Below are 15,151 nucleotides of genomic sequence, written 5' to 3'. Positions count from 1 at the left end.
TGAACTATAGTTTTATGATACATGTGCTATAGGTATATACCATAACATACCTTTTAAATCTGTGAGAGTATTTGTATTTGTCCCCTGGGAGACTCAAACTATAGTAGAATTTGAGGAGATAGCACAGATGGGGGCACTAATATGTGTGTGTGTGTGTGTGTGATAAACAAATAATTTTCCCTTATTGAAATATTACTTTTGGCTTCCCTGAAATTTTCTTGGGCTGCATTCTGACTATAAAGTAAGGCATTTATGTTAGATAAAGGCTTTGTCTGTTCTTTATATTTATTCTCCACCAAAACAAAAGCAAATTATTGTTATAGACCATGCCCTTATCTAACCCCCTGGAATCAAACCATTTCATCTCTGCCTGTTGAAACTTCTGTCTCTTCAGAGATCTGCTCAAGTACCACCTCCTATAAGAGACCACATAGGTTTATAAAGAAAACCAATTATACTGAAATATAGTTATCAAAATATTAGACAAAAACAAGTTCACAGATCGCAGGTTAAGAACCCTTGCTCAACTATTCCCAAATAAATAAATGGTCAAAGGATATGAACAGACAGTTTTTAAAAGAAGAAATCCAAGCTATTAACAACAAAATGCTGCAAATTACTAATAACTAAAGAATTAAAATTAAAGCAACTTTAAAGTTTTTACCTTATATGTATCAGATTGGCAAAGATGACAGAAGAGGAAGATAATAAATGTTGGAGGGAATGGTAGAAAATAAATATACTAATACAGTTGTCAGAGCTGTGAGTTAGTCCAGCAATTCTGGAAAGTAATTTGGAACTATGTCCTTGAAAGTTTAAAGACGTCTATGTTTAAAAATATAATAGGTATTTTTTCGTGGTATCCAAAAATTGTAAACTAAAAAGATATCCTATTGGAGATTGGCTAAACAAACTGTGGCATATAATATTGTGTTATAAATGATGAAACTAGGAAGAGTAGGAGAATAGTTTATATAAGGTTAACATTACAGGGAAAACGATGTAGTTTAGGGGGTGCTTACATGGTTTAGGGGTTCTGGGACTCCTAAAATGTCACGGTACAGGGCAGCATCACCTGGAATGAATTCACACACTCACACTGTCCTCCAGTCAAATGGCAAAGTTTATTGTGATGCCAATAGAAGCCCAAGGAAACTTGCAACTTAATGGGGGTGATGCTAATGCTTATATGAAACGGGGACAGGGAAAAGAATGCCAAGTATGCTACTTAGGTGATGGAGGGTGGGGCATATGGCAGGGATTAGAGAGTGGTCAGTATTTAAGGGAACAGTAAGAAGTCCAGGTGCTGTGCTACTGGAATATGTGGGAAAACTCAGGGAGTCAGCAGAGATACCTCTGTTGAAGGGACAAGATAGAAGGGTTGCCAGAGACAGAGTCCTTGGGCAGGCACCCCATGTCTGCACTGTTAGTTTTTATCTGAGGAATTACAGGGTCAACTCTGTTCTGTGTTGTAACAGAATTTTCTCACAGGGTCCTACTGAGATTAGGGGTCTTTACCTTTTGGGGTCCAGGTCCCACCACCCCATCAGAAAAGAAACTCTGAAAGACTGAAAAACTCTTATAAATGCAATGATAAACCAGGTGTCCAAAAGTATGAAGATGAAATATATAACTCATAAACTTAGAAGTATGGAAAAAAATACTGTGGGAATTTGCTACACTATGCAGCTATGTATCAGGGGCTTCTTTTTTTGGTTTTATTGGGTTTGGGGGTTTGGATTTTTTGTTTTGTTTTTTGGGGGGAGGTTTATCCAGGGAAACTAGAGGGTGGTGGGAAGGACAAATTAATTTTAAAAAAAGAATATGTTATGATATACCACTTTCCCCCCAGTATTTATTATTTCTTTTAAATTTTCAACATTACATAAGATTTTAAGTTCTAAATTTTCACCCCATCTCACCCCTGCCCCCACCCTAACATGGCATGCATTCTGAATATCCCTTCCCCTAGTCTGCCCTCCCTTCTCTCCCTCCCCCCTTCTCTTATCCCCTTCCCCTTCTATTTTCGTATAGGGCAGGATAGATTTCTGTTCCCCATTTCCTGTATTTCTTATTTCCCAGTTGCATGTGAAAACATTTTGTATTGCTCTGTAGTGGTGTTAGACAAAATTGAAACTCAGGGACCGAACCACATTGTCAAAGAAAAATGATGAAAATACACTGCATCATCTTGCTACCAAAAAAAAAAAGTATTTCTCTGCATTGCCTTAATGGGATTAGGACTGATATTGGTATTATTGTTATTGGAATGAATGGGGAATATTTATTGAAAAAAACAATGTGGACACTATTTGCATTCTTAAATCATTGCACTGTTAAGACCTATGTAGTGTGTGTGTGTGTGTGTGTGTGTGTAAAACCTTTGCTCTAATTAGCTTTCTTTCTTCCCTGGTAGTTTTGTACTTATTTTGTATGTGTGTATATCTGTATATATGTATTTATTTATTTGTATACAGATAGAGATTTAATAAATGCTTCTTGAAATGAGTAATTCTGTAGTTGTTTCTTACTTTATCAGCATTCTTCTTTTTTATTTGGACTGATGTTAACTGTTTTTCTTCTTTTAAGAAAGCTAGGTGGTGCAGTTCATAGAGCACTGGACTTGGAGTTGAGAAGGTGTGAGTTCAAATCCTACCTCAGACAATTAAAAGCTTTGTGACCCTGGGCAAGTCACTTACCTTCAGCTTCAGTTTATTTGTGTGTAAAATGGTTAACAATAGCACTTATCTGCCCGGGTTATTCTGAGGATAAAATGATAGAATATTTATGAAATATGCAAACCTTAAAGTGCTACATAAATGTTTTGTTCAATCGTGTACAACTCTGTGTGACCCCATTTAGGATTTTTTTGGTAAATATACTGGAGTAGTTTGCCATTTCCTTCTTCTGTTCATTTTATGGATGAAGAACTGAGGCAAACAGGGTTAAGTGACACATCTAGTAAGTGTCTGAGGCCAGATTTGAATTCATGAAGATGAGTCTTCTTGATTCCTAGTCCATTGCTGTATCCACTGTGCTACCTCACTGCCCCATATAAATGCTAGCTGTTTTCTTTAGTGTTTCTTTTTGGTATGGGCAATAAACTTGGCTTTCATCATAAATCTTTTCCTTTCCTATTCTTTCCATCTTCTGGCTCTTACTGAGACCTCTGGCTCCTTATGGAAGACACAGCCTTCCTGGCCTGCCTTTCCAGTGCTGGCTGCATTTAGGCCCATTCCTAAAGTGTAGATCTGACCATGTCACCCTCCTATTCAGTAGACTCCTGTGGTTCCCTATCACCTCCTGTTTAAATATAAAATTCTCTTTGTTGTCCAAAGCCCTTCATAACTTTTTTTAAAATTTATTTATTTTTAATTTTCAACATTTACTTTCACAAGATTTTGAGTTCTAAATTTTCACCCCATCTCACCCCTCCCCCCACCCCAAGATGGCTTGCACTCTGAATATCCCTTCCCCTAGTCTGCCTTCCCTTCTATCTCTCCCCTCGCTTCTCTTATCCCCTTCCCCTTCTATTTTCCTGTAGGGCAGGATAGATTTCTGTTCCCTATTTCCTGTATTTCTTATTTCCCAGTTGCATGTGAAAACATTTTTTTTTAAACCTGTGTTTTTAAAACTTTGGGTTCCAAATTTTCTCCCTTCCATCCCCACCCACTCTCACTGAAAAGGCAAGCAACTCAATATATGTTATACAAGTGCAGTTATGCAAAACACTTTCATAGTAGTCATGTTGTGAAAAACTAACTCTATTTCCCTTAATCCTATCCCACCCCCTCCCACTTACTCTGTTTTTTCTTTTGACCCTGTCCCTCCTCAGAAGTGTTTGCTTCTGATTATCCCCTTTCCCAGTCTGCCCTCCTCTCTTATTATTCCCCTGCTCTCTTGTCCCCTTATCTCCCTATTTTCCTGTAGGGTAAGACAGATTTCCATACCCAATTGAATGTGTATGTTATTCCCTCCTTAAGCCAAATCCTATGAGAATAAGATTCACTCATTCCCTCTTACCTTCCTCTGTTTCCCTTCCACTGTAAGAGCCTTTTCTGTTTTTTGTGAGATAATTTACCCCTTTCTACCTCTCCCTTTCTCCTTCTCCTAGTATAATCGTCTCTCACCCCTTAATTTTTTTCTCCAGATAAGACCCCCTCATCTTCAACTCACCCTGTGCCTTCTATCTATCTATATTTATATCTATATACATATAATTTTTTCCCCTCCAACTACCCTAATACTGACAAAGGACTCATGAGTTGTAAATACCATCTTTCCATGCAGGAATGTAAACAATTCAGCCTTAATAAGTCTCTTATGATTTCTCTTTCCTGTTTACCTCTTCATGTTTCTCTTAAGTCTTGTATTTGAAAGTCAAATTTTCTATTCAGCTCTGGTCTTTTCATCAAGAATGCTTGAAAGTCCCCTATATCACTGAATGACCATTTTTTCCCCTGAAGGATTATACTTAGTTTCTATTCAGCTCTGGTCTTTTCATCAAGAATGCTTGAAAGTCCTCTATTTCACTGAATAACCATTTTTTCCCCTGAAGGATTATACTTAGTTTTGCTGGGTAGGTGATTCTGGGTTGTAATCCTGTCTCCTTTGCCGTCCGCAACATTATATTCCATGCCCTCCGGACCCTTAATGTAGAAGCTGCTAAATCTTGTGTTATCCTGATTGTGTTTCCACAATACTTGAATTGTTTCTTTCTGGCTACTTGCAATCTTTTCTCCTTGACCTGGGAACTCTGGAATTTGGCTACAATATTCCTAGGAGTTTTCCTTTGGGGATCTCTTTCAGGAGGAGATCGGTGAATTCTTTCAATTTCAATTTTGCCCTCTGGTTCTAAAATATCAGGGCAGTTTTCCTTGATAATTTCTTGAAAGATGATGTCTAGGCTCTTTTTTTGATTATGGCTTTCAGATAGTCCAATAATTTTTAAATCCTCTATCCTGGATCTGTTTTCCAGGTCAGTTGTTTTTCCAGTGAGATATTTCACATTGTTTTCTAATTTTTCATTCTTTTGGATTTGTTTTACAGTGTCTTGATTTCTCATAAAGTCACTAGCTTCTAATTGCTCTATTCTAATTTTTAAGGAAGTATTTGCTTCAGTAAGCTTTTGGACTTCCTTTTCCATTTGTCCAGTTTTGCTTTTTAGGGCATTGTTCTCCTCATTGGCTTTTTGGACCTCTTTTGCCATTTGGGTTAGGATATTTTTTAAGGTGTTATTTTCTTCAGTATTTTTTTGGGTCTCCATTAGCAGGCTGTTGGACTTGTTTTTCATGATTTTCTTACATCACTCTCATTTCTCTTGCCAGTTTTTCCTCTAATTCTCTTACTTGCTTCTCAGAATTCTTTTTGAGCTCTTCCAAGGCGTGGTACTGATTCATATTTTTCTTAGAGGCTTTGGATGTAGGAGCTTTGACTTTGTTGTCTTCTTCTGGTTGTATGTTTTGATCTTCTTTGTTACCAAAAAAAGATCCTATGGTCTGACACTTCTTGCAAGGTTTGCTCATGATCCCAGCCAATTACTTGAGTTATAAACTCTTTATTAAGGTAGAGGTCTGCTTCCAGTGTGGAGAATGTATTGTCCCAAGCTTTGGGGGTTTGTACAGCTGTTTTCAGAGATACTTCTAGGGACCTGTAAATTTTTAGTTCTCCCACGGTGGTATGATAAGGGGCGAGGTGTTTACTCCTTTCCTGGCCTGTGTTCTGGTCTGTGAGTGACCACAAGCACTCTTTTCTGTCTTGAAACTGTGAGGATTTCCTCTCTACCGCCACTACCAGCTCCACCACAAGCTCCACCACACCAGCGCTCCTCCTTGCCCCAGGACCACCCCTCTGAACTGTGACCCAGATCCTAGCACGGGCAATGGAAGAGATTCCTGCCTCAGCACTGGCAAAGAGATCCCTGCATTCCCCTTCTGATCAGCCACCCGATTCCGCCTCAGTCTGTGGGCCAGATGCTCTGGATGCAGCCACTGCCCCGCGCTTGGGAACTACGGCTGAGACCTAGCTTCTCTGTCACTGAAGAAACAGACTTTTCCCACTGATTTTCTAAGTTGTCTTTGGCGTTCATGGGTTGAGAAGTCTGGAATCTGCCACAGCTGCCTGTGATTCAGTCCTCTGAGGCCTGCGTGCCCACACCAAACTGTGCTCCTCTCCCAGCCCAGCGCGATATACCTTTCTTATCAACCATCCAGGTTGTCTTGGGCTGGAAATTTGTTTCACTCTGTCTTTTTGTGGGTTCTGCTGCTTTAGAATTTGTTTAGAGCCATTTTTTATAGGTATTTGGAGGGGTTTGGGGGAGAGCTCAAGCAAGTCATTGCTTTCACTCCGCCATCTTGGCTCCACCCCCTCAAAGCCCTTCCTAACTTAACCCCACTCTCCACTTTTTCGATTTACTTACACTTTTACACCTCCCCTTACACGCCCCGCCACCCGTTCCTGCCATGTATTATTTGATCCAATGACACTGACCTCCTTGCTGTTCTATGAATAAGATGTTCTGTCTCCTCGCTCTGGGAATTTGCACTGGCTGTCTCTCATGCCTACATTGCTCTTCTCATCTCTACTTCCTGGCTTCTTTGGCCTCATGCATGTCCTAGTTTTATTCCCACCTCCTCCAAGGAGCCTTTTCCAGTCCCTCTTAATTCTAGCTCATTCCTTCTGTTAGTTATTTCCTGTTTATCTTTTATATATAGTTTGTATATATTTGTTTGTTGTCTCCCCCATTAGATTGTGAACTTCTTGAGGGTAGGGGATTGTCTTTTGACTTTCTTTGTATCCCTAGTGCTTAGCATAGTGCCTGGCACATAGTAAGTGCTTAATAATTGTTTATTGACTGACTGACTTTGAGATATCCCTAAATTCCCTTCATCACCTTAAAAAAAAAGTTTATGATGCCCCTTGGTTTTTGATATGTTATTTTTAGGTAATGCCACCTACACCTAGTAGGCCCAGCCTTGTGGGGCTAATACAAAGAAATACAGTTAAACAAAACAACTGTTATAGTAATGACTTAAGACAATTTATGGAACATTCTGCACCTTTGTGCCTCTGCAACATTGTGCCTCTCTCCTAAAAGGAAGAGGAGACATTACCTCTTCTCTTCCACAGAGACACGATGGTTCAATACTATTACTCAGCCTTCAGCTTTATTTCAGTGTTTTTTAATTTGTATTTTTGATATTTTATATAATATTTTACTGGTTCTGAGTTTCTCGGTTTCATAATTTTTTGTTGGACAGTAATATTGCATTATATTCATACACCATAGTTTTATATGTTTACAAACAAGAAATGTTTTTATTGAGTGTTTTATAAACCTTTAGGTTCTATGTGAATATTAGCTATTATTATTACCCCTCTTTTAAGCTCTAGCTCTGATTCTCCATGTTTTCTTGTTTGCTTTCTTCTTTCTTCGAGTTATCTTAGCATTTTGTATTATCTCTCTCTAAGTACTTTCCTACTCCTGTTTGTTTATATGTATATATGTGTGTTTATGTGTGTACTACTTGATTGCAAACTTCTTGAGGTCAAGGATCATGCCCCAGTTATATTTGTACTCATTCAATGAATAATACAGATGTCCAACAAATTTTATAAAATTTAATTTGTGAAATTATGAAAATTCCTGAAAAAATGGCAACATTTTTTACTCTGTAGTGCTAAGTACCTCCTTTATAAATATTTAACAGTAATGTTCTTAGATTAAATGACAAGTTACTTATTCACCTAGTTAATTTCAAAATATTACCATTATTGTAGTTGATAGTTCTGAAAACATTGATTTGGTGAAGAAACAGATATTTGATGTAACTGTTGATTGAATTGGTAGTTATACCATATAAAGACACTTTTCTTGTGCAAAACCCATTTTTTTTAAAAAAAAAGTATTTTAATTCATTTTGCTTATAGACTTAAAAATTGCATCCTTTGCACTTCTAACCCATACTCTCTTTGAATGTGTATATTTTGTTATGGTATAACTGAGGCACATACATACTCATTGTGTGGAATTCACCTTCATTTTATCCTTTAAAAATGAGTGTTTTGCATATATAAAACTGGTACTTATTTAAAAAAGTAGCAGTTATGATTTATTAGAATCAGAATTTTAAAGGATAAATGCCTTTAAAAATTTCATGTTCTTGATATCGAAGTATACCTATAATATTTCACCTCTCTAATCTCTTTTGTCCTAGAAGATTTAATTCCAAAGAGAAAGCTATAAAAATTAGGGTGTTAGGGGAAAGGACAGAGCCTAGGATTATAGAATTATATCTGTAAGGGATTTTGGGAATCATCTCATCCAACCTCCTTATTTTGGAGATGAAGAAACTGAGGTCCAGATTGCTCAAGCAATATGCCCAAAGTCACAGAGCCACAAATTAGGGCTACTCACTTCACTGGGGCAATTTGAAGGAAGGCAGTTTCTGTGAATTTTAAGAGTTTTTAAATGTGAGAAATAAGCAAGCATAGTATGTAATGGGGATAAGCTAGAAGCATTTCCAGTAAGATCAGGGGTGAAACAAGGATGTCCATTATCACCACTGCTATTCAATATTGTATTAGAAATATTAGCCTTAGTAATAAGAGAAGAAGAAGAAATTAATGGAATTAGAATAGACAATGAAGAAACAAAGCTATCACTCTTTGCAGATATGATGCTATACTTAGAGAATCCTAGAAAATCATCTAAAAAACTGCTTGAAATAATTAACAACTTTAGCAAAGTTGCAGGATATAAAATACACCTACATAAATCATTGGGATTTCTATATGTTGTTAATAAAGTTGTTAATAACAGCAAGAGATAGAGAAAGAAATTCCATTTAAAGTAATGGTAGACAGTACATAAAATATTTGGGAATCTCCCTGCTAAGACAAACCCAGGAACCATATGAACACAATTACAAAACACTTTTCACACAAATAAAGTCAGATCTAAATAACTGGAAAAATCATCAGCCTGTTCATGGGTAGGGTGAGCTAATGTAATAAAAATGACAATTCTACCTAAATTAATGTACTTATTTAGTGCCATACCAATCAAACTACCAAAAGTTATTTTATAGAACTAGAAAAAATAATAAAATTCATCTGGAAGAACAAAAGGTCCAGAATATCAAGGGACTTAATGAAAAGAAATATAAGGGAAGGTGGCCTAGCTGTACCAGATGTAAAATTGTATTATAAAGCAGTAATCATCAAAACTACTTGGTACTGGTAGATCAGTGGAATAGGTTAGGTACAAAAGTCAAAAGACTACTGTACAAAAGGAACAGTAGTCAATGACTATAGTAATCTATTGTTTGATAAAGCCAAAGACTCTAGCTTGTGGGATAAAAACTCACTATTTAACAAAAACTGCTGAAAAAACTGGAAAATAGTATGGCAGAAACTAGGCACAGATCAACATCTTACATTGAGTACAAAGATAAAGTTAAAATGGGTGTATGATTTAGACATAAAGAGTAATACTACAAACAAATTAGAGGAGCAAGGAGTAGTTTACCTTTCAGATCTATGGAGAAGGGAAGAATTTATGACCAAACAAGAGTTAGAGAACATCATGAAATGCAAAATGGATCATTTTAATTGCATTAAATATAAAAGGTTTTGCAGAAACAAAGCCAATGCAAGCAAGATTAGCAGGGAAGGGGGCAGCTAGGTGGCACAGTGGATAGAGCACCAGCCCTGAAGTCAGGAGGACCTGAGTTCAAATCCAGCCTTAGACCAAACACTTGACACTAGCTGTGTGACCCCGGCAAGTCACTTAACCCCAATTGCCTTAAAAAAAAAAAAAAAAAGATTCGAAAGGAAGTAGAAAACTGGGAAACAATTTTTACAACTAGTGTCTCTGATAAATTTCCAAATATATAGAGAATATTTCCAAAATATAGAGAGAATTGAATTAAATTTATAAGAATACAAGTCATTCCCCTATTGATAAATGATCAAAGATAATGAACAGCCTGTTTTCAGATGAAGAAATTAGCTACAGTCATGAAAAAATGCTCTAAATCATTATTGATTGGAGAAATACAAATTAAAACAACTCTGAGGCACCACATCACACCTATCAGATTGGCTAACATGACAGAACTCTAATTGCATTGTTATTGGAGTTGTGAACTGATCCAACCATTCTGGAGAGTAATTTGAAACTATGCCCAAAGTACTATAAAACTATGCATTCCCTTTGATTCAGCAGTACCACTTCTACATCTGTATTCCAAAGAGATCATAAAAATGGGAAAAGTACCCATACGTACAAAAATACTTATATCAGCTCTTTCTGCGGTGCCAAGAATTAGAAATTGAGGGGATGCCCATAAATTGAGGAATGACTGAACAAGATGTGATATATGAATGTAATGGAATACTGTTGTTCCATAAGAAATGATGAACAAGTGGACCTCAGAAAAACCCGGAAAGACCTGCACGAATTGATGCTGAATGAAGTGAGCAGAACCAGGAAAATATTGAACGCAGTAATAGCAACATTGTGTGATGACCAGCTTTGATAGAGTTAGCTCTTTTCAGCAATGCAGTGATATAAGACAATTCCGAAAGACTCATGATGGAAAATGCTATCCACATCCAGAGAAAGATCTGTGGAGTAGGAATGCAGATTGAAATATACCATTTTTCCTTTTTTTTGTTTTTTCTTTCTTGTGGTTTTTCTCTTTGGTTCTAATAATTCTTCTTTACAACATGACTAATGTGGAAATACGTTTAATATGATTATACATGTATGGCCTCTATCAATTACATGCTGTCTTGGGGATGGGGGAGGAGGGGGAGAAAATTTAAAACTCAAAATCTTATAAAAGTGAATGCTGAAAACTAAAAACAAAATTTTTTTTTAAAAATAAAAAATAAATGTGAGGGGTGTGTGTGTGTGTGTGTGTGTGTGTGTGTGTGTGTGTACACACATCAGTTTTTTCTAATTGTTCCAGTTCCTTCATCTGGCAGTAAAGATTTTTCTAAATGAATAATTATATAGTAGATCAGCATCCATGTTAGGGAAAGAAAAAGGAGAAAACCCACCTAAGATGTGTCCAATTGAGATTTATTAAAAGCTGTTGTTCCAGTTGCTGGAGATGGAAGCAGTTCAGTGATGAAGTCATTTAAGACTGTATCCATTTTGGATGGAGCAGCAGCCAAATTCCATCTTTCAGTGTGTTGGGAAAGTTCCTTTGCTTTGATTGGGGATGGGATCCAGGGCGGCTACAGTGGAGAAGAAAGACATTATCTGTTACCGTTGTTTCCCAATGTACATTTTGGCATTTTTGAGCATTGTAATTGGTAAAGTTTCCTTCTGATTAATTTTCTAAAATGAATCAAATTTTTCTTCTCAGGAGATTTTGTTACTGAATTCTTTAAAATTTGCCGTCGAAAAGAATCAACAGATGAAATTCTTGGAAGATCCACATTTGAAGAAGAAGGGAGAGGTAACTAATTTTAAATTAGTCAAATTCAAGCTTTTTTTATTTCTTTAAGAAATTTTGATATCTTAGCATCTTTTTATCTCATTTACTTTTTAACATATTTGGAAAAGTACTTTTCAGTGAAATAAAAGCAACCAATTTTGACAGGATTATTGTACTAGAAGATAAAGGAAATGCCATCAACATATAATATACCTGAATTCTAGCAAAGCCTTTTTTAATGTCTTCCACAGTAGTCCCATGAACAAGTTGGGAGGTAGAGATTGAATAATATTATAATTGGGTGATTCAAAACTAGCTCAAATCCAGAGGTGATTAATAAATCAATTTCAGTATCAGTCATTTTCTTTTCTAACTGGGGAATGGCTGAATAAGTTATAGTATATGAACTTGACCCTACCACAGTATTGAATCCGTGCTCTTCAATATTAGCAATAATCTTTGAGCTGCAAAATCTTCCCTGTCTTCCTCCTTGACCTCTAGAACTTTTGAAACTGTCAACCACCACCTCCTCACTTGGTTTTTACAATATTGCTCAGCCTGACCATTTCTTCTCAGTTCCTCTGCTGGTTCATCATCTGTCTCCTGCCTCCTACACATGCATGTCCCTTAAGGCTCTGACTGGGCTTCTGCTTTATACACTTCCTTCCTGGATGATCTCACTAACTCCTGTGGGCTTCTGTATCATCTCTATGCAAATGGCCCCCAGTCTCTAATTTGGTTACATGTTTCTGCCTTCCTTGAAGTCAGGGATTGTTGGTTTTATCTTTCTTGTTCCCAGCTCCTTACACAATGCCATGTACGTTGTTAAGTGCTTAATAAATGTGCATCAGTTTGAATTGGGAATGTGTCTAGTGCAAAGTTAGAGAGCTCTGACCATCACTCTGTTCTTTTCAAGAGTTTTATCAAAGGATAAAGACATAGATGGCAAGCATAAAACGTGCAAAAGTGGGGGAAGGTCAGTTAAAGCATTGAATGATGGGACTGGGATCCAGAAAGTTCTTGACTAGCTAGAACAATGAGCCAGATTTAATAAGAGGAATTTTATAGGAATAAATGTAAAATCCTATGCTTAGGTTCACAAATTCAGGATTTAGGAGACATGACTAGATGGCTCATATGAAAATGTTGGACTGAAAACTCGGTACATGTCACCGGTGTGAAACGGCAGCCAAAGAAGCTAATGCTGTTTTGGGTACCTAATCATAGTATATTGTTGAAATGAGGGAGGTCAGAAGTCTTGTTCTGTTCTAGGTACTATATTTTTTGGCAAGACATTAACAAAATGAACATGTCCAAAAGAGGGTAATCAGGAATGTAAGAAGAATTGCAGTCATGTCATACAGTGATTGGTTGAAAGAACTAGGCCTAAAGAAGAAAAACACCCGGTCTGCAAATATTTGAAAGGTTGTGTTGTGGAAGAAGAATTAGACTTGTTCTGCTTGGCCCTGGAGGACATAACAAGGATTATTTAGGGAAGTTCTAGGGAGGCAGATTGAAATTTAATGTAAGGTAATTCCTAAGAAATCGAACTCTCCAAAATTAGAATGGGTTACCTTAGAATGTTTTGAGTTCTCCACATCTAGGGATATTTAAATAATTAGGATGAGCAGAGATCAAAGGTATTTTAAAGAGAATTCTTGCTTCTGATAGGGGTTGGTTCAACTAGATGACCTCCAACATTCCTCAGACTTTTAATATTCTGTGGCTCATCTTTTTCTCTCTTAAGTTTATGTACTAAAGCCAAGAAGCTTGGTTTGGGGGACTATATGAATATTTAATGATATCTTCACATAAAAAGTTTAGGATACTGTAAAAATGAAAGTATTATGAATTTAGGATTCATTGGGATTTCTTATAGCCCAAATTAAGGAAAATTTTGTGAGACCTTTGTCCTGCATGCTTACACAGAAAGCTTAAGCAGTTTTTGATTTAGAGTTTTCTAATTTTTGAAGAATGACTTAAAGTACTTTTTATGACCACATACTTTATTTACCCTTTCAACCTACCCTGGTACACATTATAATTTGCGCTAATTTTTGTTGTTGTTTTTTATAGAAACTGTTGATATAACTCACGCATTGTCAAAGCTGACGGAACCAGCACCAGTTCCAATCCATAAGTTATCAGTTACAAATATGGTACACAGTGCAAAGAAGAAGATTCGAAAGCACAGAGGTGTAGAAGAGTCACCATTGAATAATGATGTCCTTAATGCTATTCTCTTGGTAAGTATGTAATAGTCTTTATTATTATTATTATTATTATTATTATTATTATGCTAGCATGTAAGTGCTAGTAACTTCTTGTGTAGTACTTATGTAGTACTTTATGGTACTTATATAGTATTTATGTTATGGTACTGTGTAAAGCTTGCATTTTACACTTGAGGATGATCTTCTGAGAAAACCATCAAAATTACTAGATAAGTAGGACCTAAGAGCTTCTCTGGCTTTTAGGGAGAATTATTCCTTGTCATTGTTTCTGGTGGCTCCTTAGCCTTTTTTTTTTTCCTTGAGAGAGGAGAATGTAACTTTCACAGCATAATGTAGTTTAGTCCCCTTGTTTAAACATCCAGAGTCCAGCTCATTCATCATGTGCACCTGGTTAGTGCTTAGCTTTGTTTCTTAGTCCTTTGTTTCTGAGTATAGGCACTGTAAGGATCTAGTCAGTTCAACCAGTCACATCATTAATGTTCTTTTAAAATAATGATCTCTTACAAGATAGAAATTTAAGTGGAAAGATTTTAAATCCACTTCTTGTTCAGCTAACAGACAGATATAAGGGGACTTCCTTACTCCTGAAACAACATCTGATATTCAGATGTTTCATATGCCAATGAGTAATAGATATCTTTTATATATTTAGGGCAGCTAGGTTGTACAGTAGATAGAGAGTACTGGACCTGGAATCAGGAAAACCTGAGTTCAGATTTGTCCTCAGATGCTTACTAGATCACTTAACCTCTGTTTGTCTCAGTTTCCTTATCTGTAAAGTGGGAATGATAATAGTACCTACTTGTTAGGATTGTTATGAAGATCAAATGAGATAGTATTTCAAAAGTGCTATGCAAACCTTAAATCACTCTATAAATGTGAGTTGTTATTAAGCTGTCAGAAAAAAAAAACCAATACATTTCTGTAAGAGTAGTTGTAGAAGACCAGTTTGCTAATGTAATTGGAACCCTCTAACATTTTAACTTTTAATTCAGGAAAAGTCAAACAGCAGAAATCAGCCTATGTGATTAAAAACTTGAAGAAATGTAAAATGAAATACCCAAACTTGAATCTAAAAGCAACTTGTTTTCTTCTCCTTTTTAAGTTCCTGTTCCCTGATGCTGCTTCTGATAAACCATTAGATGGATTTACTTCAACAGGCAACAACAATCCTTCATCAGATAATGAAGAATATGTAAGTTAATTTGAGAGTTTATTACCAAAAGTACAATAAACCTAAATAGACCGAATTATAAAGCATTCTTCCAAATTAAATTTCTAGATATGCTGGCTGTGCAATTCTGGGACAAGCTGTTTAACTTGTATGTGCCTAAGTTTCCTTATCTATAAAATGAAAAGGTGGAGGGGGGCGGGGGTCAGTGGCCTATAGGGTCCCTTCTAGCTCTGAATCTGTGGTCTTATGATCCAGTAAAAATTCTAGGAGAGCCCCTCCCTCTATCCTAAACT

General features: G+C 36.5%; 1 protein-coding gene across 2 annotated transcripts in view; it reads left to right on the top strand.

Annotated features, from left to right (window-relative positions):
* The window catches only part of RAB3GAP1 (RAB3 GTPase activating protein catalytic subunit 1), a 102,323-nt gene that overhangs the window by 65,350 nt on the left and 21,822 nt on the right, over positions 1-15,151 (top strand). For both annotated transcript variants that reach the window (XM_027835611.1, XM_027835612.1), the window contains 3 exons: positions 11,379-11,471; positions 13,527-13,696; positions 14,790-14,879. In XM_027835611.1, coding sequence (XP_027691412.1) covers positions 11,379-11,471; positions 13,527-13,696; positions 14,790-14,879 — 353 coding nt within the window. The remainder of the gene's footprint in view (positions 1-11,378; positions 11,472-13,526; positions 13,697-14,789; positions 14,880-15,151) is intronic.

Source organism: Vombatus ursinus, unplaced genomic scaffold (assembly GCF_900497805.2).
Source record: "Vombatus ursinus unplaced genomic scaffold, bare-nosed wombat genome assembly UNPS02014816.1, whole genome shotgun sequence".
Classification (NCBI taxonomy): Eukaryota; Metazoa; Chordata; class Mammalia; order Diprotodontia; family Vombatidae; genus Vombatus; species Vombatus ursinus.
The sequence above is the reverse complement of the archived record's forward strand: the minus strand, read 5'-3'. Positions and strand labels throughout refer to the sequence as shown.